This window comes from Solanum stenotomum, chromosome 4 (genome assembly GCF_019186545.1).
Source record: "Solanum stenotomum isolate F172 chromosome 4, ASM1918654v1, whole genome shotgun sequence".
Lineage (NCBI taxonomy): Eukaryota > Viridiplantae > Streptophyta > Magnoliopsida > Solanales > Solanaceae > Solanum > Solanum stenotomum.
The window spans coordinates 7,076,365-7,102,843 of NC_064285.1; the positions used below are offsets into that span (position 1 = coordinate 7,076,365).

At 32.2% G+C, this 26,479-nt stretch overlaps 4 protein-coding genes across 10 annotated transcripts in view; 3 read left to right on the forward strand and 1 right to left on the reverse strand.

Annotated features, from left to right (window-relative positions):
• LOC125861809 (protein STRUBBELIG-RECEPTOR FAMILY 7-like) overlaps nt 1-11,488 on the forward strand; it is a 61,974-nt gene extending 50,486 nt beyond the window's left edge. The window contains exons 2-17 of one of the 7 annotated variants that reach the window (XM_049541678.1): nt 3,908-3,996; nt 5,100-5,232; nt 5,337-5,408; nt 5,493-5,558; nt 5,635-5,706; nt 5,809-5,880; nt 6,588-6,659; nt 6,740-6,805; nt 6,913-6,972; nt 7,071-7,360; nt 8,226-8,512; nt 8,679-8,944; nt 10,004-10,136; nt 10,657-10,793; nt 10,903-11,059; nt 11,175-11,488. In XM_049541678.1, the coding sequence (XP_049397635.1) occupies nt 3,908-3,996; nt 5,100-5,232; nt 5,337-5,408; nt 5,493-5,558; nt 5,635-5,706; nt 5,809-5,880; nt 6,588-6,659; nt 6,740-6,805; nt 6,913-6,972; nt 7,071-7,360; nt 8,226-8,512; nt 8,679-8,944; nt 10,004-10,136; nt 10,657-10,793; nt 10,903-11,059; nt 11,175-11,318 (2,116 nt within the window). In that variant the 3' untranslated portion in view covers nt 11,319-11,488. Of the gene's footprint in view, nt 1-3,706; nt 3,997-5,099; nt 5,233-5,336; nt 5,409-5,492; nt 5,559-5,634; nt 5,707-5,808; nt 5,881-6,587; nt 6,660-6,739; nt 6,806-6,912; nt 6,973-7,070; nt 7,361-8,225; nt 8,513-8,678; nt 8,945-10,003; nt 10,137-10,656; nt 10,794-10,902; nt 11,060-11,174 lie in introns of those variants that run through there. The other 6 variants (XM_049541679.1, XM_049541680.1, XM_049541681.1 and 3 more) reach the window with 6 other exon arrangements.
• Nucleotides 1-26,479, reverse strand: part of LOC125861830 (uncharacterized protein C119.09c-like) — a 436,566-nt gene that overhangs the window by 287,393 nt on the left and 122,694 nt on the right. The gene's annotated exons all lie outside the window — the stretch shown is intronic.
• On the forward strand, nt 12,920-14,323 carry LOC125861825 (RING-H2 finger protein ATL3-like). Its single transcript, XM_049541704.1, has 2 exons — nt 12,920-13,122; nt 13,226-14,323. Exon 2 carries the CDS (start codon nt 13,316-13,318, stop codon nt 14,084-14,086), a length of 771 nt encoding a protein of 256 aa, XP_049397661.1. The 5' UTR covers nt 12,920-13,122; nt 13,226-13,315; the 3' UTR covers nt 14,087-14,323.
• LOC125861834 (uncharacterized) lies at nt 23,278-24,741 on the forward strand. Its single transcript, XM_049541713.1, has 3 exons — nt 23,278-23,538; nt 24,238-24,362; nt 24,483-24,741. The coding sequence occupies exons 1-3, from the start codon at nt 23,329-23,331 to the stop codon at nt 24,547-24,549; spliced, it is 402 nt and encodes a 133-aa protein (XP_049397670.1). The 5' UTR covers nt 23,278-23,328; the 3' UTR covers nt 24,550-24,741.

Genomic DNA, 26,479 nt, shown 5'->3' on the forward strand with positions numbered 1-26,479 from the left:
CGAGTGTAGAGGTGAAAAAATAAAATTTTGAAGTTGAAAATAATTTTTAAAAACAAACTCAAATTTTTTTTAGGGGAGGGTGGCCGGGGAGGGGGGTGGGTGGTCGAGGATCGGGATGAAAAAATAAAAATTTGAAGTTGAAAATATTTTTTAAAAACAAACTTTTTTCTTCTTTTTGAAGGGGGTGGGGGTGATAGGGGGCTGATGGGGGTGGGGGTGGGGGTAAAAAATAAAAAATTGAAATTAGAAATATCTTTTAAAAACAACTTTTAATATTTTTTGGGAGGGGGTGATCGTAGCGGGTGAGGGTGGGGTAAGAAAATTGAATTTAAAAACAAGCTTTAAAATTATTATTTTTTTGGGGGTGGTTGGGGAGGAGGGGGATTGGTTTGAGGATAGAGACAAAATAAATTGATTTTTTCAACAAAAAAATAATTGTAATTTGAAGTTGGAAGAGAGTTTTGGAAAATGTTTTCCTTAAGTTTTGAAGGGAAGTCATTTTCCTTAAATTTGAGGAAAATGAGTTGATTTGAAAAACATTTTCCAAAACATTTAACCCAACCAAACATGAGAAAATTAAAAACATTTTCCGGAAAATGTTTTCCTTCATATCAAACACACCCTTACACTCACAGGCCACATTATTTGCACGGTGTATATATGTTTGATTTAAAATACAGAAAAGTGTATTCAAAACATAGTCATAAGAGATATTTAATGTAATTAATTCTTATTTTTTATCTTAATTTATTGAGATTTGAGCTTAAATCACTAAAATTTACCTTCACTTCAACTGACCATTGGTCCGTACTCTTTTACAGACGCAATGAATATATAGATAGATAATGAGATTGCTATTATTTTTTCTGTTTCGATTTATTTGTCTTATTTTTTTTTTAATTTCGTTTAAAAGTGAATGCCTCTTTTTTTAGTAACTTTTTAATTTCAATTTTTCACATGATATGTTTTGATATCATGAGATTAAAAAAATACTTTGATACATCATTAATTTAAGATCATGAAATTGAAAAATACTTTAATAAATATAATATATATTTAATTTAAGATGATGAGATTTTTTAAAAAATACTTTCTAAATTTCATACTAAATTAAAATAGAACAAATAAATTAAAAAACAAAGCAATTTTTTTTTTAGGCTTTCGATTTCTATTCCAAACCCAGTGGACCCAATGCAGAGGCCCCTATATGAAACTTAATTGTGAAGAAGTGGATGGAAAGTGACAAAGGCTTTTTTTTTTTTATTAATTCAATATTCGGTATTTGTTTTGGAGCTTCATTAATTTAAATTTATTATGTGTAAAGTCTCATTCGCGGGAGAAGCGCTCCCTATCAAGAATCTTATCATATTTAAAGCTCGAACTTAAGATTTCTATTTTCTTTTTAAAGTAACTCTATCCACTGCACCATAGCTATTCTACCATTCACACATATATTGTTTATTTAATGGTAATTATTAAATCAGAATATTAGCCAAGTGAGGCTATTAAACCAATATTTAATAAGGGATACACGTAAGGGTGTATAAATCAAATAAAAAATTCACATCAAATTGATAAAAGAAAATTAATTAGGCTTGATTCGATTTGGTGAGTAAGAAAAAATAGAATCAAATTGATATATAAATATATAATATTTGTATATTTTAAAATAACTTTATATATGATTTTCTTTACTACATGAAGAAATATTTGTAATTTTCTCATTGGATCGATGCTTAATAGAATTATATAGTGTATCTAAAAAGTAAGAAAACACATTATTGGAGTTAAATTCTTTTTTATTTCTTTACAAGCATTTGATATCTAAAATTCATTAATCTAACTATCTTAATTCAGGCAGAAAAATAATCTATTATGACAGGTGTAAGGTTTTAACAAAGGTCAATGTAGAATTTTAGTTTGAAATCTTCAAAAAAAAAAATTGTATTGAAGTTATTATATTTTTAAAATTATGGAGTCATATTTACTATATATTCATTATAATTTTTTCCACACAAAAATGAACAACATATATATACATGTAGAGAGCAGAATAAGATAATTGATCTCTTAGATGGTGCTTGGATTGGCTTAAAAGTTGGTCAAACCTACTTAAGTCAATTTTTGACTTCTAGAAGTTTTTGACAAATATAAAAAAATAACTTCAAATAAGTCAAAAATCACTTAAAATAAGTTAGAAAGTGTTTTGCAAGGTCAAAAATCACTTAAAATAAGTTTAAAATGACTTAAAATAAGTCAAAAACCAAAAGTAGGTCTACCTCTACTTATTATTTTTTTTTTACTTAAAAGTCATTTTAGTTTGACTTTTTATTTTTGACTTGAAAACTATTTTTTAAGCCAATCCAGACGGGCTCTTAGTCGAGGGGCCAAGAAGCAATTATTTGATGGTATAAGAGTTTTGCTAATTTCTTTAGGGGTAATTTGGTTGGGAACAAGTAGCTATCTTAGAATAAGTTATCATATGATAAGTTATTTTACTATGTGTATAAGATAACTTATCTCATTACTAAGTGTATTGATTTCTTTTGTGTAATACTAATCGATAGAACCTCATTGGTAAGTGCTACAGGATCTCGTGCATTGGAACCCATGGTTATAGACCCGAATATATTAGTATGGAACATTTCCTTTTCCAAGTGAAATCTCGTAGTATATGAAGGAGTGAAAAAGTGCTTTCGTTTTTGTGGAATAAGAAGCTTCGATCTTAATGCACATATTTAATTTATTCAGAGCTATTAGAGCGGGATTCACTTTTAGGGGAATATGAATCGAAGCAATAACAAGCATATTTCTAGTAGAACATCTTTCACAATCAATGGCAGGATAAATAATTCTAACACCTCCAACCAAACACATGATACTCCTTCTGTCCAACAATACTTGTCCACTATTGATTTCACACTTCTTAAAAACTATAAATAGAAGGATAATTTTACTATATCACCTATCGGTTAATAGAGAATCAAAATCAATTTACCAATGAATCACGAAATGCTATGGTTACTACCAAAAAGTCTCATGCTTATGTTACTATTATTGATTATCTTGGACCACGAGGACCCTTTGAATATAGTAAATACAATATCTTAAAAAATGTAATAAGAAAAATGACTATAATTAATGATAAGGGTAAATTAGGAATTTAGTGTAAAATTATTCATTGATTTCATAAAGCAGACAAATATTGTTGGACATACTAAAAATGTATAGTAGACAACTATTGTTGGATTAAGGAGTAAAATAGTTCTGCATTTATTTTTGAAATTATTATATCTTATACCTCACATATAACGACTTATTAATGTTTGCAAATGAGGCAGTGTGATAATATATTAACTAGGTTTTTTTTTTTTTTTTTTATTTCCACCCAATATTTGGTACCCATGTTGAAACTCGACTATCCCAAATTTGTGCCGCATTTGATCTCATTGGATATTAAAGATTTTTACCTACTTAGAACTCGAACCCGAACCCGAGCCCGAATCGGTAACTATTGAGCATATAATTGTAATTTTGTAGCCACCAATACAACAAAATGTATAGAGACAAGAATACTACAGGGTGGGGGGCAATCATTGATTAATTTGACAAATATTCTCTGCTTTGCTTTCACCTTCCACTAATCCTCCAAATTAATTATTTTAATCCTTCCCTCTTACACTTTTTTCAACCAGAAACCAACAAAATTCAAATTAAAGTGATGCATTCCAGTGTGACAAAACAAAAAATGGTAAAAAAGTGTGTGGCTTTGGATTCTTGTAGCTGAATAGTGGTTTTTCTTTAGAATGGCAAAAGCATCTGACCTTTTTCTTCTTTTAGTGTCTTTTTCTCACTCAAAAAAGAGTCTTTCTGTGTAATTTTGTGTTGTTGGTGTGGGAGAGATGAGGTTGTTGTTGCTACCGGCAGTAGTACTGTTGGTGGCCATTTTGGTGAATTTTTCAAGCTTTGTTAATGGTGATACAGATCCATCTGATGGTAAGCCCCTTTTAATTTATTCATCATTCTCTTTATAACTTTGTTTTTTAGTATGTGAAGTAGTAAGTACAAGTTCCAAGGAAAAATTTAGCTGAGAGTGGGCTTGAGTCTTGACAACTCTTGAAATGAACAAACCCAACTGAAAAAACTTGTTTCTTTGAAGCCCCATGATATTGAAAAGAAAATAGCATTTGAAAACACTAGGTCTAGGCTTGGTAGATAGAGTTATGTGGTACATGTTGTTGGTGGGAGGTGGCAGGTATCCTTGGAATTTGTTAGTTGCACACAAGCTGACTCGGACACTGTGGTTATCATAAAAAAGAAATCTTTGAAAATGATGGATATAATAAGTCTTGCTTGGGCTGCATCAATGGTAGTCTTCACTTTTGAGTATGGGAAATACTCATTACTTATGGCTGAACAACCCCTTAGTCTTGTCGACTAGATTGAGTCATAGTTATTGTAATTGTTGTATTTACTGTTGCCGATGCACTTAATAGTTACAACAACATATCCAATGAAATCCTGTAGCTAGGGTTTGGGAGGGTAGAGTGTATGCAGACCTTACCCCTACCTCGTGGAGGTAGAGGGGAGACTCTTTCGGGAAGATGCACTTAATAGCTAATAGAAAACGTCAACCTTCGCACAATAATTTTCTTTCATTAAAAATTGAACAAGTTTGGGGAAAAGGTAAATCCTTACAGAAACTTGTGGTTTGTGAATGTGATTGGTTTTAGTTACTATTGCCAGCCTTATATAAGCAATTACTGGATATTGTTTTCTACTTTATGTGGTAAGGGGTGACAAAAATCAATGAGTTTGAAGTTGATCAAAAACTTAATAAAGCTATATAATTTACTTTTGGACTCCTGATGATCCAAAGTGTTTCACAGTAATGGTTTGGTTAAGTTGCTCACTACTTTGTACCATGCTGGTCAAGTTGCCGTAGCTGCACATTCTTTTAACAGATTGTCCTATGTAAAATCTGTCTCTTGAGCCGTTCTCTGTTCATATATAACTATTTCTTTATCATTAAAATTCCTTACACAATCACATATGTCTTGATTTCAAAATAATCTAGTTGACTTCGCTTTGGTTTTCAGCATCTGTTCTGAGAGTCCTGTATACCACCCTAAACTCACCAGGGCAGCTGACAAAATGGAGTGCCAATGGCGGTGATCCTTGTGGAGAGTCCTGGACAGGCATTACCTGCTCGCGCAATAAAGTTACTGAAATGTGGGATTTGGTCTTCCTTTTTGTCTTCATCTCCATGTTGTTTCAACTTTTTGGAATTATTGACTAAGTAAACTAATGATTCGTTTCTTTTCATTTTCCTTCAGCAAGATGTCAGGTCTTGGGCTCTCAGGTTCATTGGGGTCTCAGCTAGATAGTCTAAAATCTGTGACCAATTTGTAAGATAAATGGCCTTCGTTTGTTCCTTATTAATTGGATTTATGTTGAATTCCTGAATGTGGTCATCTTTGTGAATGTTGCAGTGACATAAGCAATAACAATATGGGGAGCCAGTTACCTTACCAGCTTCCTCCAAATGTGCAAAGATTGTATGTTTATTTGCAAATCTTCCTCCTTGCAGGTTCTATTTTCTTCCTCTTATCTTTCTTAGAACTTGCCTTGCAGAAACCTTGCTTCTAGTGGTTTTAGTGGTGGCCTGCCATACTCCATTTCACAGATGACCTCCCTCCAGTACTTGTAAGTGAAATGCTTAAATTTGATATTTGCTTAAATACTTGGTCCTCTTCATTCTCTTCGGGGCTATTTATGATTCTTTGCAATGTTTATGTCTGGTTGTAGAAATGTCAGTCACAATCAAATTCAAGGATCAGTGGTTGTCTCGTTTGACTCGCTCTCTGCACTCAACACATTGTAAGGCCTCTTCATCTCCTGTTATTACATCAGAGTTTTCATATTGCCTAATTATGATCTGAATGAGAATAGTTTGCTGTTTTCAAATGTTATGATGAAAGTACACTTATTCTATTATTTAAGTTGTCTCGATTTGAGAAAGAGGTTAAACGCACTTGTTCCATTTCCCACATTACTGTGCAGAAGTGAGTCATGTCTTTGGTCTGCTGCCAAAGTATTGAATTATGCCAATTGAGCTTAGTTGCTACTTAGATTGTACTTATTCTTAAGCAAGTATTAAAAACCTCAAAGGTGCGCTTAAGCCCTAAAGCGAGGCTTAAAACGTGTTGAGCGCTTTGCCTTGCTTAATGTGCGCTTTAGTGTCATCATCAAGGTCCTACGACATACTTTCCCTTGACTAAACAAGTGATATTTCACTTTATCGTAAAAAAAATTCAATTTCCTTGTTCATATATTTGTCATGCATGCTTATAATTATTAGTCTTGGACTGAACATATATATACTTATATTTTTTTCTCCCTTTGCACCTTTTTTTCGTTAAAGCTCACACTTTATTTGTGCTTAGCCCCAACGGACCTTAGAACTTTTTTGTCTTTTTGCTTTTGATAGCGCTGGTACCTTATCATATCTTCTTGTTTAAAACATAATAGTTTGAAATTTATCATTCTCTGTCACATAATTTTGATTGATCTTTTTAATGCTTCAGGGATTTCTCTTTCAATTCTATGACGGGTAATCTTCCTCAAAGCTTCCAGTCACTAACTAGTATGAACAAAATGTAAGATAAGAGTTTTCATACTTCATCTTTCTATTGCAAACTTCCATCAGATATAGATGTTTTGTTGTTATAATATGCAGGTATTTGCAGAACAACCAGTTTAGTGGAACTATTGACGTCTTGGCCAATCTTCCCCTCGGAAATCTGTGAGTTGTGTGCCAAATGTGTAGATATTATGTCTTATGTCTACATGTCACTTCAGTTTCAGTTAAATCCATTGGTTGAAAACCACGTTGATTCCTCTATTCTTTAGGAATGTTGAAAATAACCAATTTACTGGCTGGATTCCAGATCAGCTGAAAGGGATAGTGCAGTGAGTGTCTTAGATTGCAATAATTTTCATTCATCTTTGCAAATTCTTTGGGGAGTTCTTTCTAATTGTTATAGGGATTTATGAATCTTTCATAACAGATCAAATGGTAATTTATGGATCTCAGCACCTGCACCCCCGCCTCCACCTGGCACACCTCCTGCAAACAATCCCAATGGAGATCACAAATCCAGAGAAAACAGCAGCAATTCGGGCAGTAGGAAATCAGGTATAGGGGGTGGAGGTGTTGCAGGAATAGTGATATCTATTCTAGTTGTTGGAGCAATAGTAGCATTCTTTATTATCAAGAAAAGATCAAGAAGGTCGTCCACAGACTTAGAAAAACTTGATAAGCAGCCACTTGCTCCTCTTACCTCACAGAAAGTAGAAGGTATTTTGCTTTCATAATTCTTGATTTTGTAAGAAATGTCTTGAATGCTCTCTTAACACTTTGGATATTTCTTAACGAATAATTATAATCAATTGTGGTGTTACTACTTACTTACTTGCTTGGGAATATGGAAAATGATATCTAAGCCTCTATCCTTACCTTGCTAATGATTGGTCATAAACCATGCAAGTAGTATCACAATTTTGCAAGGGGTTGTCATTGATACAGAAGGAAGCAGCAAAGCTGGAAAATATTTATCTTCGAAGTGGAAAAACTGTATGGATGTTAAAGATCCTAAGTTCTGAAGAAACAAAAGTTTCATACTTTATTGGAAGTTCCATAGGTATAATCTTTAGAAATTCAAACTGATCTTTTGGAGGAGGTCCTAAATTACGTGGTGCTTCAAAGCTTATGATTGTTTTTTGACAAATTAACATCAGCTACCCTTGATGGTTTAACTCCCTGGGAAACAAAAACTCTTCAGAATATAGTTGACCCGAAGAACTCTTGCTTCAGATTGTAACTGTCAGCACAGTGAAGGAATCATCTTCAGGTTCATAGTTGGGATTTGGGAAGTTGCTCTCTCCTTTTTAGTCCATCAAAACCCCACAAAACAAACCGTCTCTTACAATACGAGTTCCTTCTCATTTGCAACTTCATCAGTAGTAATGCAGTTCATGCTTATAACTTTCTTGCCTCATCTCATTATCAGCTTCAATGATGTCATGGAATCCGAGTTGGAGCTTGTATTTGCTTATGTATAACTTTTTCATTGTTGTGTTGCTGTTTTTTTTGAGAAGGTAACATCATTGTTATGTTTTGTTTGTTCCTGGAATTCCTACTCATTGTCTGTTTTTGGTTGCAGAGTTGAAACCTTATCAAACCTCCTCCGCAGTAAGAATGGGATCATTTGAAACTCCCACTGCTGTAACTCTAAGACCTCCACCTATTGATCGTGTTAAGTCCTTTGACGAGGTTGACATGTCACCGAAACCCATTGTTCCTCCCAAGAAAATTAATACAGCTCAAATCAGGGCTACACAGTTTTCAATTGCAGACCTACAGATTGCTACTGATAGCTTCAATGTTGAAAACCTTATTGGCGAGGGATCAATTGGGCGAGTTTATTGCGCTCAGTTTGATGATGGCAAAGTAATACTTCTCTCTATGCGCACCCATTAAAATAACTTTTTTTTCTTCTTATGACTATATAAGCCATAAGGTGATTTAGTAATGCTAACACATGTTTAAGCAAAAATGTATTATCAGAGAAACTACATACTTATTGTGTTCCTTTCTGTTATTTGAAATGTTGTAGGTTCTAGCTGTCAAGAAAATTAATTCGTCTGCCCTCCAAAATCATGAAGATTTTCTCAATATAGTTTCTGAGACATCCCAGTTGCACCATCCAAATATAATTGAGCTTGTTGGTTATTGTTCAGAGCATGGACAGTACTTGCTAGTTCATGAATTCCATAAAAATGGTTCTCTGCATGATTTCCTGCACCTGTCAGATGAAGACAGCAAGCCACTGGCATGGAATAGCCGAGTCAAGATTGCACTTGGTGCAGCACGAGCACTAGAGTGAGTTTTTGCAATCTCAGAATTATTTTATCATATTTTATATTCAATTGGTTACAGTTATGCTGGACTATTTCCTTATTGATTCATTCCAGAAAGGATGACAGTCATGACACGTTTCTGTATTTGGAAACAATTCACTTTATATTTCCCATTTTACCATTAGTGAGAAGTTTTATAGCCACACAAATGTTATATTATGTTTAAGGCCACAAGTTTCAAAAGTTTTATAGTCAGGCAAATGCTATGCCATGTTTAAGATCGATCACAAGTTTCAAAAAAATTCATCTCTTTCTTAAATTCAATGCCGATTGGAACTATGTCACATAAATTGGAAGGGGGAAGTAAAATTCATGGCGCATGCAGCAATGCTATGTTTTTCTCCTTATTTATTGATGGCTAATTACTAGTAGTTTACATGAATCTTCTGCTTATATCCGGAGATTCATAGAATAGATCTTCTTGCTAGAAGAAAAGGGAATTCTGTGAAAGTCAATACCAAGCACTTAGTCGTGACTCGTGATGAACTTTACCAGAGGATCCATAGTTATATTGCATTTAGAGATCATACTTGTTGGATTAAAAGACCACTATAGAGTTTAAGTCTTTTTTAAACATTGATGGCCAGTAAGTTAACATAAAGAAGAGTTCATTTATTCCTTTAGTTAGAGCTTAGTATCCTAAATATGCCGGTCTTGCCAATAAAAAGCTAATCAAAACTTCAATTCTCCCATCCTTTCATTTTATGTGGTGGTGAATGAGTGGGGACAGAGTTCAAAAAGAAAGAAAGACTTCTGGAACTTGTGGTCTTAAACTTGCCATGTCATTTGTGTGGCTATAAAAGCATGTCATTAGGGGTAACAATGAAAATTTGAAGTTAAAATTGTTTCCAAATATAGAAAGGTGTCAATCTTCTTGAAAAAGGCATAAAAGGAAATACTTGCCATATAAAATGAAACAAAGGGTGTAACAAATTTCGAATTTATATGGTTTCCATATCTGTTCATTTCCTGATTTCCATACACAAATTTCTTCACTAGCTAATATAATCATCCTTCGCAGGTATCTGCATGAAGTTCATTCACCATCATTGGTTCATAAAAACATTAAATCGGCAAATATTTTACTTGATCTGGAACTCAATCCTCATCTATCAGACTCTGGATTAGCATGCCTTATTAATGATGCAGATCAGGTGGCTTTAAGCTCCTTACTTTATGCATTGTTGCAAAGTGTTTCGGTGGATTCGATATAGAAGCATGCATGCACATAAGTACACATGTATTATATAGGCATGTTTTGACATACTATTGGCTGTGTATGTGTCCTTTTCAAGGAGATAAGAAATATCAAAAAACTACATGGTTGAAACGTCATTTGTTTCAGGAGAAGCTTTGTTTTGTGCACAAACCTTTGAAACATGAAATCTTTTGCAACAATTTCTGAGGTTCATAAATTGGATTCCAAGAGAAGTTGTCAAGTAAAAAGCAGAAAATTTTATCCAAATCTAGGGCATGGGATTATCCAGTATATTCTATAGACGTAACACTACCATATAACTCATTTTAATGAACTGGTCTTTCTATGGTCCCTGGTGCTTTATCTCCTGCTCTTCTCTACTTACTCAATTGGTAAAATTGTAGCTATTTCTTCTTCTTAAAAGATTCACATCACTATCATCTTCTAAAGATGTGTCAAAGTGATCATCTTTGCAGGCACTAAACCATAATACAGGGTCTGGATATGGTGCACCTGAGGTAGCTATGTATGGGCAATGCACCATAAAAAGTGATGTCTACAGCTTTGGAGTTGTTATGTTGGAACTTCTTACCGGGAGGACACCTTTTGATAGGTAAAGTTACTTAGGCATCATGATATTGTGTCAAATTACTTCGAGACAAACAGGAAGAAATTCAGAAAGTCTTTAACTTTCTTGATCAATATGTATGCTCTTGATGCAGTGAGAGACCAAGATCTGAACAATCTTTAGTTAGATGGGCAACACCTCAACTCCATGATATTGATGCCTTGGCTAAGATGGTTGATCCAGCACTGAAAGGGCTCTATCCTGTTAAATCCATTTCCCGCTTTGCTGATGTAATTGCTCTTTGTGTCCAGGTAATATTTTGTATAGACAGTGTGCCAAATTCATAAATCTGCTGTGTTAATCAAGAACCTAGTTCTGTTAGTTCAGTCAACACTATCTCATTGTCCTGTATGCTATTATTGACAGCCTGAGCCTGAGTTCCGGCCACCTATGTCAGAAGTGGTTGAAGCCTTAGTTCGGCTAGTTCAACGAGCAAATATGAGCAAGAGGACATATAGTATTGATCGGGGTTCAAGGGGTGAAACAGATGCTCAAGACAACCAACCTTAGTTCCGATGTAATGTAGCCTTTTCTACCAGAATGTCTCTCTTTATAGTTTGCTGTTTATGGGATCTATCAGCTTATCTGTTCAGCAAGATCTTGTTGGTTGCATTGCGTTGCACACTGCTAGATACTAAAATCTGTTCATAGTGCATATTCAATTTTCATTTTCCCCTGTATCTGCTCTCCTATTCCTCTTCCACACGCGATGACATGAATGAGTTCAGTACGTACTACTTTCCAGATAATCCAAGTCTTTGATCAGTGTAATAGTCATGTAGGAATGGTTAAATACACATACACACACACACACACCTGATTACTGACTATGACGTAGTCTTACTCCTGCCTTGTAAAGGTAGATAAGTTGGTTGCAATAGACCCTCGACTCAAGTAAAGTTTCGTGTTTATGAAATTCTAGTAACATAATTAAATTGTTCCACAGACCCCTATTCACCACTAAGTCATGTTCCTCACATTCTTGACTGTCATAAAGTTGGCCACATTTAGCCTTTCAATACATCATATTCAAAAATAAATAATATCATCATTACTACCACACCACTCCTCCTATTGCAGCCTAAAGTTTTAACTAATGGCCACTGGATGACCAAGATTGTGGTCTGCAAGTCATTAGCACTATGACCTGTGTTGATAGATACACTAGTTCCAATTGACTAGGCTTACAATTTACTAAACAAATTTGGGTTAAAATAATGTCAACCTATGATGAACTTGTACCTACTAGTTAATTTTCCCATATGTAGTTTCATTTGACTCTCTCTGCTCCAAAATCAATCTTTACTCAGAAGTTATAACTAAATAGAGAAAAGTTCTCTTATAACTAAATAAATATAAAATTTAACAATAAGTCTATGAGTGGACTGAGGTTACCTCTCCCCACTCATCCTTAACACTATTTTTTTAGTATATTTTTTTTTATAAGAAGACCATAGGAGAATTTCTATGAAGTTTCTCTTTTCTTTTTCTTTTTAAAAGAGAGAGTGGCAAAAATGACCCTTTTATGTTTGTGGAAGGTCTAAATAAGTCCTTTGTATATATCCATAAATATTCTTTATCCTTTATGTCTATCATCCTTAAATATTTAACAAATTAGACCGTTCGATTTAATGAAAACTGTGAAATAAAAAGAAATTCTAAAGAAAGTAACATCAATTTTAACAAATTGCACCTTCATATTAGAGTTTTAGTTAAATCGAACAATTAAAATTTATCAAATATTTGACGATAACAAAATAGGACCAAAATATCCTTGAGATGAAATTGAAAGGACTCTTTTTAGACCTACCCCAAACACAAAAGACCTCTTTTTCCTTTTATTGGAAAGTTTTGTCAATTATTTGTAATGTCAAACTTTTGGCCTTTGCATAAGTGAAAGTCAAGTAGATATCTTTGCCATGATCTCTCCAACTTTCCTAAGTTTTAGTAGTAGAAAAAGTCAAGTCAAAGTATAAAGCCTCCTAGAAGTTAGGTGGCTGTGGAAGATTTTCTTGTTTGACTTCTTCTTTGTCGTCTTAGCTCTTATTCCAACACTCATAAATACTAACACCCCTATAATCCATAGTTTATTCCAACATTTTTTTTCACATTTTCTCAAATACCCTCTTCAAATCTTTATTTTTTTTTGTCCTCCATTTCCAAATTGGCTAATAAAAATCTCAACTTTCTATGTTTTTTCACAATTTTGAGGTTTTATAAGAAACCCCATCTCATTCTTGATTCAAAATTTGTTGAATTTCACCTTCATTTAAGTAAAAATCTCAACTTTCCTATGTTTTTTCACAATTTTGAGGTTTATTAAGAAACCCCATCTCATTCTTGATTCAGATTTGTTGAATTTCCCTTTCATTTAAGGAAAAAAATTTCAACTTTCCTATTTTTTCCACAATTTTGAGGTTTAATAAGAAACCCCATCTCATTCTTGTTTTAAATTTGTTGAATTTCCCCCTTTATTTAAGTAAAGATTTCAACTTTGTGCTAGAGAAATGGAAAAATTAGACGAGTCAGGTGTATTAGCTCTTTTAGGGAAGTTTATGGTGGGGTTAATTATATTTATGTTTTTAGTGGTGTTTTTTATATTCTTAGTTCATGTTTATACTAAATGGTTCTGGAATCGCCGGCGGTATGTAGATACCGCCAGCGATTCTGATGGCAGTGGGACAACGAGAAAAATGAGTGCTAAAGGTCTTGACCCTTTGATTCTTGAAACAATTCCTGTAGTTGGATTTGATGTTGATGAATTCAAAGATGGGACATTGGAATGTACTATTTGTCTTTGTGAGTTTTCTGAAGGTGAAAAGATGAGATTTTTACCAAAATGTAATCATGGATTTCATGTTGATTGTATTGATATGTGGTTTCAATCTCATTCCACTTGCCCTCTTTGTCGTAACGCGATTTCAACGACTGAGGAATCATCATTGGAGATAGAGGAAGAGGGTTCGGCTTTGGCTTTGGCTTCAGTTGAAACTGAGTTGCCTATTTTCCCAACCAATGTGTTGTTTTGGGGAAATGAGACTCAAGTTAGCACCTTGTGTAATCCTTGTTTAGACTCGACAGCTTCCACGAGTAATCGATCACATGGAATGTTGGTGATCGATATTCCAAGGGAGATTAATGAAGAAGAAGAATCGAAATATGTAATGCCTGAAAGATTGAGACGTTTGATGAGGCTTTTGAGTGGGGATAGAAGGGTATTTAGTCCTTCTAGTTCGCGAAATGTAGATATAGAACAAGGGAGTAGAAGCCCGAGTTAGTACAGACTCAGAGGCTGATCCAGGATTCGAAATTCTAACATGTATAAAGGAACAAGGAACAAAATGTCATTACACCTATTGCTCTTTTTGAAGAAGTTAGCTTGGTTCAATTGATATATATTCTTTTTACTTTTTGTAGAACATAAGAAGTGGATATATTGTACATGTATAAGCACATTGTAATAGGCTTCTCTGTATAATGTTCCTTTATGGAACTAACTCGATTTGATAGATCATCGGATTTATATTTTCATGGGCTAAATTTGACACCAGTATGTTCCAACTAGATCACATAAGCTATCTTGTTACTATGTCAACTAACATTTCTGAAAATTTACAGCTACTCTTTCTGTTTCGTGTTGTGCCAGTGAGTCAAGAACAGTCCTTTCGGTTTAAACATTATTGATTCTTCAATGATACAACTGAACTGCAGTCGATTCTATGTATCTTTTGTATACAAGTAGTATGTTCCTTCATGAAACTAGCTTGCTTTGCTACATTATTAGCATATATCTTTTGGACGAGTTATATTTTCATGAGCTAAATTTGACACCTCAAAGTTAACTGGCGAGAGGAACCAACTCCAAGTATAGCCTTATGTCCCTCCATGGAAGTATCTTGATTCTTGACTTACATATCTGTAATGGCTAAAGAAAATTACATAATGCTATGGAGTATGGACCAAATTTTTTCGCACCATGTCTCTGTAGCATGGTTCGCGCCATAAGACAGAAATGTTGCAAAATGGGAGCACATTGATTTGATATAAACACCCGATGCAGGTAAGTTTGTTACAATATGACAATGTGTGTCTGTAGTATGGTTCGCGCCATAAGATAGAACTGCTGCAAACGGAAGCACATTAGTTTGATATAAACACGCGGTGCAGGTAAATTTGTTACAATATGCTGAAAATGGACTAAGAAATGCAAGGATATGCTCCATCTGTCTGGATCTTCACTTCTGAGGCCACTCTATTTTCAGGACTCTCAAGCCCCCACTCCTCACCCCATTAGTAATATTATCCGCTTTGAGCTTAGGCCTACACGGCTTTAAAACACATCACTAGTAGATAAAATCTGCTTACTTATATAGGAAACTTTTGCAAATAGCCACTATAATAAATTTAATTATGCTCCATAACTATAGTTTGCATATTTACAGACTGTAGCTACAGTTTAAGTTGCATCATTTGTATAATTCGTGGGTGGGTTTGTATAATTCAACTATTTTTGTATAAACTCGAAATAACAAATTTATACCACCACAAACATCTGAACTTTAAACAATTATATAAAATTATATTATAAAAAAGTTATAAAATTTCGAATTATACAAACGTGCGAATTATACAAAACTAATAAGGTGAGCCTCGTAATTATAGCTAAAAATAGGTTGCGAATTGTAATTAAGACAAACTATAGCTATGATAAGTAATTAACTGGTATATATTTATTTATCCGCTCTACTTATATAAGCCCAACATCTCTTATGTTTTGCGACGTGGGAGCTGGGGTGTCACACCCTCCATCTCTATTTTTATTTAAATTTAGTACTCCTATTATGATGTTACTATAATAAAAATAATAATAATCAATCATCATAAAGCCAAATAACAAGTGAGTTACATTTCCAAGACTGCAACAGGAGAATTTAAATATTAAGAGCATCTTTTACTAAGGGAAACACACATATGCCTTCCATATAATAATTCATTGCTCTTCTTCTAAGGCAGAAAAATCATGACTTTGGAAACAACCAAAATGGAAGCACAGAGTTTTAGCTGGATGAATAAACTAACATAGAATCTTTCTCTGGATTTTAGTAGTATTAATTATCTCTAAATGAATTGCAACAAAATAAAATCATTTTTTGATGATGTTTCAAGATATATATCGAGTTAAAAAAACAATATAGTAGATCACTTGACCAGGCTTCAAAGTTTATAAAATATTTTTCACGTGCTAGCTCACATGACCACTCTGAAACTATAATAACTAATCTTGAATCTAGAGTCCCAAATATTGAAACGTATAATTATCTCATTTAAAAACTTAAGCCTTATTAGTATAATATATCTTCAACACGGCCCTCATGTGCGTGCTTAAGTCTGAGCTAGCCAAACACATGAAAATTCATTTTGATAATGAGTGGAGGTGAAACTCGATCCCAACTGAACCTCTGTCTGCTCTGATACTATATTATAAAACGTATAACCATCTCATCTAAAAAAGTTATGCTTTATTTAGTATCTTCAAAACAGTCCAAGGAGCGAGCATCACATGATCCCACAAACATTGGATCTACCACTTCATTTTAATTAATATCAAACATTACATATAAATCTCATCACCAAATCTTGATCAACTACTACACTTGTATTGAACTTACTTACTATGAAGTGCCATTCAACATTACTAGTAACTTTTGTACTAGCCCTCATCTTGATTCAACTACATTCAGGGCTTAATGCTGCTACAGAAGCAGCTCGATTCGTTTTTTCATCATCAGAAACTTTGCCTTCTTCAACATCGCAAATGTTCAAAGTTCATGAACATGGAAGAATTAGTGAGAAGCAACCACTTAAGAAAGTTAAATCAAGTTTTAGAAGAATACCACGAAGCAGATCCAATCCTACGCAAAACAAGTAGTCATTTGAAACCTGAGATGTTAGTAAGATGATTTTCTAATGTATCACGCGTTGATAGGATGACTGAAAGAAGGATCATAGAGCAGAAAAGAGTGTCTTCAAGGCATTTCTTTTGTTCAATATTTAATGTAGCTTAGCTTGCTGCTATTAGATGTTAGTTTCTTCTTAGGACTGTCCACTTAGCATCCAATTTTGTTCATTTGTAGCAACACATAGTTTTCTTAGTAATTTTCACTGTTGTAAACTTTTTTCTATCAATGTGCATTTATGTCTCACCTGTTTCTTTTTTTGTTGAGATTGTGACTATGCATATGTATCTTGCTTCTCTTTTCTTACTGCGTCACATGCTTTCCTTTTGAGCCGAGGGTCTATCAGAAACAGTCTCTTTACCTCAAAAGGTCGAGATAAGGTCTGAGTACATAGACCTAGCCACGTGTGACATTACACTGGGTATGTAGTTGTATTCTGATCACTATGCATCTGTATCTTACTACTTTGTTGTCTCTTTTCTTACAATCCTGCATCAGATACTTTCGTTTTGATCAGTTGAGATTCTATTAGAAACAACCTCTCTACCTTAAAAGGTAGGGGTAAGGGTCTGAGTATATTCTATCCTTTTCAGACCTGACTACGTGTGAGATTACACTGACTATGCATCTAATTTTCTGCTCCTCTCAAATTAAACTATGTTGGTTAAGCCATTAACTACAGGATGCACAAAATATAGAAAATCATATGAGCTAATTAAGGAGATCCCAAACAGAGAAAATTTGAATATTTCAAATTGTTTGTACTTTTGTTGCTTCTAACTGATGGTTTTTGTAATCTCCGAGTTCAATTATTACCTTAGTAGGCATTTGGCCATGCGATATCATATCATGATATGGAATCGTGAGATGGTTAGTATCAAAGGAAAATATAGATACGTTTTTCTTCACCATTTTATGACTTGAAGTTAAAAAAAAACTTAGATTTGCACAACGAGAGATATTACATGCCAAAAGATTTGTGAAAAATATGATGAATATGTTCCTATTTTTCGACTATATTATCTCCATGTATAGGAAGCTTCAATAGCGAGCCTTAGTTATATCACCAGAAATAAATTTCTGATATCGTTCCAACGATATATTATTTGTAAAATATTTGGTATGCTTAATTAAAGTTCAACTTTTGAACAAGACATAAAAGTACAACAATATTAATTCAGATACATATATTTTGCGACGATTCTAAATATTGTGTTTGTGTTTATATGTTGGATCGATCATGATTTTATGAGTTGATTTGTCATCCCTGCTCACTTTATGGTCCCAACAATGTCATCGTTCATCAAGTACTAATCTAAATATATTCATAATTATATATTATCTATAAGTTTGAAATTATAAAAGCAGACCTGAAACCACGTGACAACTTGCATTCAGTATCCATTAATAATTTTACATGCTTCTCCTATTATATTCATCCCTTCAAAAAGCATCTCCTTTGTTTTAATTATTTCCCTTCTTGGTGGTCCAAACACTTATTAATTAAAAAATCTCGTTTTGGTACACATGACCAGGAACCAACAAGACAATATCATTGACAAACGAGGATGCTTGGATGAATGTGTGGATATACGTACTATGATTGATATGATTAGGAATGATGTTATATGGGATAAGGTGAGAGTGACCTCTGTGGTGAACAACATGAAGGAAATGCAAATGAGATGGTTCGGACAATTAAAGAGGAGTGTGTGGATGCACCAGTAAAAAAAGTGTGAAAGGTTTGTGGTAGCAAAAATTAATTAGGAGAGGTAAAGGTAGGCCCAAAAAAAACTTGAAAGAGATGATTAGACATGCACGATACGACACAACTTCAATTGTCTAAGTTCATGAACCTAGATAAGAGGGTTTGAAGGCTGAAAATTAGAGTAGAAGACTAGAAAATATATAGCTGAGTGTAATCACACTTTATGTGGGAGAGGTAGGGCTAGCCACCTGCTCTCCTTATTAATACTATTATATTCAGTAGTCACATAATATCTCTTTTATGGTGTCCTATCTATTGAGAGTTCAATTCAACATTATAAACTTTTTTGTTTTTGTGTGGGAGAGCTATTAACAAAATTACTATTTGTTGCTTTAATATTTGTTTTGTATATCTTGTAATTTTGCTGTCATATTTTTTTTGTAATTTTACTTTAGGAATATTTTTTTTGAGTTGATGGTCTATCGAAGGTAGTCTATTTGCCCCACAAAGATAAGGATTTGATTTGCGTACATCCTACCCTCCTCAAATCTCACTAGCTTAATTATGGGATGCATGATGCAATGTCAGATACACAAAAAAACAAAGAATATAAAATAAAGATAAAAGATGGAAGAATGATAAGAATTGAGCACAATGGTTGTATGAATCAATACCCCCAACCACTATATTCTACAAAACACCAATTCTATAGAAAACAAAACACATTACTTGTAGGTAATAATAGTTATATCAAAAATCAAAACATAATAGTTATATCAAAATCAAAACCTCCTATTAAGAACACCAAACAAGCAATTACACTATAGAGACACCATCAAGACGAATAATCCTCAAGCAAACAGTCTCATCAAACATTATCAAACAACAAAGGTCTTAGCCTCAAACTTCCTCAAGAATATACTCAATTCATGAGAATTCAACATATGAAAATAATCTAAGTCTAAATGATCTATCCTGACTTATTTATAGTCTAACCTAACTATTACATAAAAGGCCCATATGTCGCACATCAAAGAATTGCAAAAATAACCTAAATTGGACTGCATGTGTAGTATGTGATGTAGTTTGCGTGAACACATCTCCCACTTGTGGTTGCATCCATTTCCACATCTCCAAAACAATGATCCTTGAAGTTATAGGTTGAATGTGGCTCGAGTTGTGGTCATAACCTCTCACTTGTTATCACATCAAGCTTAGAATCATCAACACCTTGAACCTTGAAATTATAGGCTAAATGTTGCTCGAGTTGCGGTCACAATCTCTCACTTGTTGTCACATCAAGCTTAGCATCTCACATCGCAAGTGAGTCCTTCTCCCTACTCCAAGTATTTCTTCAAGCGGAGTCTTGTACTTCCATAAATAGATTTTTGAGTTTCATGCATTCTTTCCAAACACTAATTTCCAAGCCTATAAAATAGTGACTCGATGAAAAGTCTACGAACTTCTTAATTAGCTCGGCTTTATATACAAGTTTTTGATAAAATTCAACTAGCATCAATATTCATATTGAATTTATCAATATTGTTGTTATTATAATGTCATTCCATTTTGCCTAGTACTATTATACAATAAACTGAAAAGGGTCAAAATTGCCCCTGAACTATGCGAAATAGATCACTTATACCCTCCGTTACATTTTGAGATCAAAACTACCCCCGTTGTTATCCCTAGAGATCACAAATAACCCTCAAAAGTTAACAACCCAAATTGTTAATGACATGGCAAACCATGTGAGACTGATCTCTCCAGCTGCCAACTAGGATTTCCAACAATTAGAAATCCTTCTAAAATTAGAAATAAATCTTTTATTTTTAATTACATAAAAACTATTTATATTTTTAATTAAAAACCTTTTATTTTTAATTACGTAAATATTTACCACTCTTTATTAATATTTATATTTATTGCTGTTAAAAGTTATTTTTTCATCGTAGTTTAACTATTAACCATGTATATTTCCACTTGATAAATAACTAATATATAATATATCTAACTTGATAGGATGATTTTTTGTATAACATACCTGTATCATCTGTATGTATGAGGGGAAATTTACGGCTCAATAATATTAACTTTGTTCTTGTTTTTTGTTGTTGGATTAATACAATTTTAGGAGATTTAGATTAAAAAAAAAGTTAGTGGTAATCCTAATTGGTAGCATAGGTGGAAGGATCAGTCACGCATGGCTTGCCATGTCATTAAAAATTTGGATTGTTAACTTTTGAGGGGTATTTGTGGTCTCTACAGATAAGAGTGAGGGTATTTTTGAGCTCAAAATGTAACGAAGGATATAAGTGATCTATTTCACATAGTTCAAGGACAATTTTAACCATTTTCCGTACAATAAATTAAAGTAAATAAGAGGAAATAAAGAAGACGTTTTGTATGATAGAATACAATAATATATAAGTCAATTTATTCTAGAATGACATTTTAACTACCTTAAGAAGTTGTTATATTACAAACATACGTGGTGCTAACGAGGTCCACTGAAATATACTAAGGAAAAGACAAGTTATGTCTTCATACATAGTATTATTATAAGTTCATTTTTCTAGTTAACCAATGATCAGATAAAGAGATATAAAAGAATGATCAAATACTTTTTCAGCCAATAGGTTAGGTAGCTTCTTATTCATTCCAAGCAAATTAATCAAATACAATATAACAATATTAATTGACAAGATCTTAATTATCATTTATGACTCCTCACCACTATCAAAAGTTATTTCAATTTTATTGAATTTCATATATAATTTAGTTTTAATGACATGATTTATAATCATAAAAATTAAGATTAAAAAAAAAAGGAATGATAAGCTATATTATATTTGTAGTATATGAATTGTAAATATCAATTTCGGAGATTTATGAGTTTTTTTAAAGCGAAAGCGAATCTGCAGCAATCACGATTCGTATCACTGATTGTCGAAAATTCTCACAAAGTGAATGAATTCCCTTTAGGGATGCAAAAAGTTTCATTAATAATCCTAACCGTTATTTAATATGAAAAGAAATATTTTCTTACACCATGGACTCGACCCAATAATTATTGCCAACAATAAATTATAATTCATATTTATATATATTCCTTTCGCTATTTATTTATTACTTATATAGAAGTTATCATTATCGATCTATTTTATGTTGATAGTCAACGCACTATAACCTCTTTTTCCGACATGAAACTCACTATGTTTCTTGAAGAAATATATATAGTTTATTGGTTTGACTATGGTATTATTTTATATTGTGTTGGTTTAATAAGTATAATATTTGGATAATTGTATTGTTTTCTGTTGTAACACTATGTCATGGATCTAAAATCTAAAGAATAAACTTATAATAATATTTTTTTAAAAGATACGAGGGAAAATTATTATTAAAAAAATATAGGATAAAGAATAAAATAGAATTATTAAATAATAAATGAAGACAAAATAAGAAAAGAAAATATAACAACGTGATCACATCAAATCATTACATAAAATTAAACTTTTAATTGTTAAATAACATAATGAATTTAACAATATGATACAACAAAATTCAAAAAATAATAATCAAAACTAACATTGTATCAAAAAAGTTCAAACAATGTTATACAATAGATAACAACTAGGGGTGTACATGGCCGGGTTGATTCGGATTTTTCAAATATCAAACCAGATCATTTGTGTCAGATTTTTAAATTTATAAACCAAACCCAACCAATAAAACTCGGGTTTTTCAACCTAGGGTTTTTTCGGATTTTTTGGTTTTTTGGTTTTTCGGATTGTTTCTAGTTTTTCCAGTAAAGTATTCATACAAACATATAATTTACTTGTACTCCAAATATTTCTTTAGTCCTACCAAAATACAACTATCTAAGATGTTTCTTAAAAATATAACACAATATGATATGATTAATGACACTAAAATATCCAACAAAAATAATAATAATGAAATCGCGTAAAACAAATATTGCAAATTAACAAGTCATAATGAAAATGATCATAATTTAAAAGTACTAAATCATGCTAAAATTAAGTTTAATAAGTATTAGTTACATGACTAAATATTAAAGAAAATAAAAATTAGATTATGTATTTTAATTATCTAAACCAATGTAAAACTAAAGAACAAATATTCAATAATATTGTCATTCTTAGAGTTGAATTGATTTTCTTTTTGTATTAGTATTAATTTGATTTGATTTAAGCTTTATTATAATTACCAACATCTGTGGACTATAATTTTTATTGGCCCATTCATGATTCTAAGTTTCAAACTTGAAATAATATATTAAAAGATAAAAACTATAGAAAGGTATAAGAAATATTTAAAAATTATATCAAAGTAAATATTTTTATGTATAAAATAAAATTTTAAAATTATATATATAAATTCGGGTTGGTTTGGTCTCAGGTTGGTTTTTTTTAGTTAAAACCAAACCAACCCAAATATAGTCGGGTTTTTTTTTTCAAACCCAAACCAAGTCAAACCAAACCACTAGTCGGGTCTTTTTTTGGGTTGACTCGGTTTTCGATTCGGTTTTTACACCCCTAGTAACAACCATCCAAACAACTGAACAAGTATTACTCCCTTCATTTCAATTTATTTGTCTTACTTTTCTTTTTAGTCCATTTCCAAAAAAATAAAAAATTCTTTCATCTTTTGTAACAACTCTGCCATTTACTTGTACTGATACATATCAAGTTATAATATATATTATCTTGATTAATAAAAAATAAATTAAAAAAATACTATATAATATAAAGTCCCTCAACAACAATACTGCATAGCAGAAACAAACATTCCTATCCTCTCTCTTTTTTTTCTCTCCTCATTAAGATCAATGGCTGTGGTAAACTCTCTTTCAACACCTTTTCTAATTACAAAATCATCTTTTACTCCAAGAACAATAAGGCTGCCTGTCCACAGACAAGTGGTATTTGCAAGTATTCATGACAATATTTCAAACAACATCTCATCATCATCAATAACAACAACAATAACATCAACCAATCCATATCAAATCAAATTAGCTTCGAAAAATGGGCTTAAGGTATTTCATTTTTTTTTAATAATGGTGATGGTGGAATTCGATTCCTAAGACTTTTGTCTACTTTGATATTATATCAAATTATATTAAGCCTAGAGTTTATTTTGGTATGTATCAGAATATGACTCATCTCAACTATTATGAAACGATGTTAAACCTTCATATTAAATTGTCCATACATCATATGTCCAGTTTTGGGGGTGAAATAGAAATGAGTAGTTTCTTTATATGAATTTGAGCAATTCTTCGTTCATGAGCTAAGTTTTGAATTGAGCTAGACGCATTTGGTAGAGTATTTCATGATTATCTTTGTTTATTTATCCTTCTTTCTGCTTAGAACGTATTGATTCGATCTAATAGGTAGGAGGACTAATCATCCAATCAATAGATTATGTTTTCAAAATTTTGAAATAATATTTGGAGATTATTTTAAGTAAGTGATTGTTTATCAAACTTACACGTTATTTCAATTTCAAACTTAAAATATGAAATTTAAAGTTTTAAAAAAGATAATTTAGATGTTTTCACTCAAAAAAACCTCAATTGTGTTTTCATGTTCAAACACAAAACTTTGAATTTCAAATAGCCTTTATCAACTCAATTTCACTTATTAGTACTAATTTTTTTTTTTCCAAATATCAATCCATTCATGTAGAAACGTCTACTGATTTTTCGTAATATATTTATTATATGAATATATAGGTATTTGAAGATAAGTCAACGGGTGTAGTTTGTTATAGAGATGAATATGGAGAAATCACATGTGAAGGATATGATGAAGGCCCTCGTTTTTACCACCAACCCCCAAAGTCTCCTTCAAAATCAAGGTATATATATGTAACATTATTATTGTAATAATTAGAACATATATATACCTATAATATTATTAATACAACCATATGATTAATTTATTTTTGATACTTACTATAACATGTTACAATATTCAGAGATGAAGAGATTGTAGAGCTCCTCCAAAGAAATTGGTTTCATATAGCTGATGATGCTGTGGAATGAAGAGACTTTGTGCATTCTTAACGGGCTTAATCGACTCCCGATTATATATGATTCAAGTTCAAGCTAATTAGATATTATTATATGAATATTATGTATTCATTTTGTCCTATTCAGACTCATGATAGCCGTCGTTGTAAACAAGGGATGATATTAACTTGCCTTTTATTTTCTTACCCCTTTTTTTCATATTTTTTTTATTTTGGGCTCTCACCGACTTTTAATATAAAATTCAAACTTGAAATTTCTCATTTAAAAATTAAATTATTAGAATAGACATATTTTAATTTATTTAATTATATCAACAATACGCTCACGTATGTGTGGACCAGATTCTTTTTATGAACCTAACACGTGAAAGTTTTTTTTATAATAGGTGTGGTGAGGCGAAACTCAAAACTTTCTTTAAGTTGTGTGAGTGTGTGACTAACTTAAGTTTAAGTTATTAAAAGAATAATTAACCCAATTAGCAGCCCATTATTGAGATAAACTCAAAATACACTACTAACAAAACGTAAAACTCCAACGGAATCCGTAGATTTTTTGATAATTTTTTTTTAAAAAAATGACAGGCATCCATTGGTTATTTTTCGCGTAATAATTATAAAAAAATTAAATTTTTCTTAAGAAAAACCGACAGAGTTTTTCACTTTGTTTCTCTTTTTTTTTTTTTTGCAAAAATCGAGGAACTGTATCGCTATTTTAAATGCAAAATTGCATGCATTTGACGAATATAAATTAAAAACAACGATAGTATTTCAAAAAATAGCATTTGTAGACTAATGGAAAGTGCTTACTACTGTAAGAATTGTACCAAAAACAACGAAAAGTACTTGAAAAATATCATTTGCCGACTTAGCAAGTGGTGAAGGAACCTCTCAAGAGATTGGAGGAAAAAAAATGTTCTCGAGAGGGTTTGAGATGAATGAGATTCATTCACTCTTAGGTAGAAGTGTCGTGTTTGAATCCTCAGAATAAGTAATCTCTAATCGAGAGTTCTTTCTCCATCAATAGACTATACGAAAGACAAATCTAAATTAATTGAGTTTGTATTATCAGATATATATACCAAATAGATTCTGTTTGGATGTAATCTCTCAACTTTTAACCCAATGTTTTCGGTTTGAGCTTGAGAAAAGAGGAACACTTTGGTCGAGATTGTTTTAAGGAAGGTGATTTGCTAATCGAATCAAAAATAAATCCTCACCCTAAAAAGAAATTGATAAACAATTTGATCGGGGGCACTTTCCCTATAAGGAAGTTTTAACTAAATTAAGAATTTAAAGTTCCTCCTCCTCCTATAAAGAATGTGAATTATTGATCGAACCCAAATAAATTGCCTCCCTTAAAAGAGAATGGAGAACCATTCTTGTCGGAAGTGCTTTCCGTTGTAAGGATGTTTTGAAGTAAACTAATAATCAAGAGAATCTTTTCCTTGCATAAGAAACGTAATTTGCTGATCGAATTAAGGAAATTCTTTTTCCTAAAATAGAATCACTACTAAAAAATGGGTACGGGGTGACAAATTTAATTAATATTGGATGACGAATTAGTGACGGAAAAAAGGTCGCTAGAGTTTTTTATTTTTATAAAATTTCTATTATATACTAACGAAAAAATCTGTCATTAAAATTTATTCTAAATAAATACATTTATTTGAAAGTGACGAACGTTATAATCCGTCATTAAATTGGTTACAATATTTTTTAAAGTCATATATTCTAGGGCATAAAATTATTTCAAAGAAACTTTCACTCTCTCACTGCAGAGCCTCTCTTTCCATCTCCAATGAAGCTTTCATCTCTTTCCATCTCCATCTCAAAAGGTAAGCTCCCAAACTCTTATCTCCATTTCAATTTGAAAATAGGGATTTTAACAGTTTGGGTGTTCTGAAAATAGGGGTTTTTTAGAAGTAAAGTTTTTTGAAAATAGG

What these genes read in the sequence shown, in the direction of transcription:
- LOC125861834 (XM_049541713.1), top strand. Translation starts at nt 23,329, where the DNA reads ATGGCTGTGGTAAACTCTCTTTCAACACCTTTTCTAATTACAAAATCA. An exon ending in CTTCGAAAAATGGGCTTAAG is followed by an intron (nt 23,539 to 24,237) that starts GTATTTCATTTT and finishes ATGAATATATAG; the next exon opens with GTATTTGAAGATAAGTCAAC. An exon ending in AAGTCTCCTTCAAAATCAAG is followed by an intron (nt 24,363 to 24,482) that starts GTATATATATGT and finishes TACAATATTCAG; the next exon opens with AGATGAAGAGATTGTAGAGC.
- LOC125861825 (XM_049541704.1), top strand. Translation starts at nt 13,316, where the DNA reads ATGGAAAAATTAGACGAGTCAGGTGTATTAGCTCTTTTAGGGAAGTTT.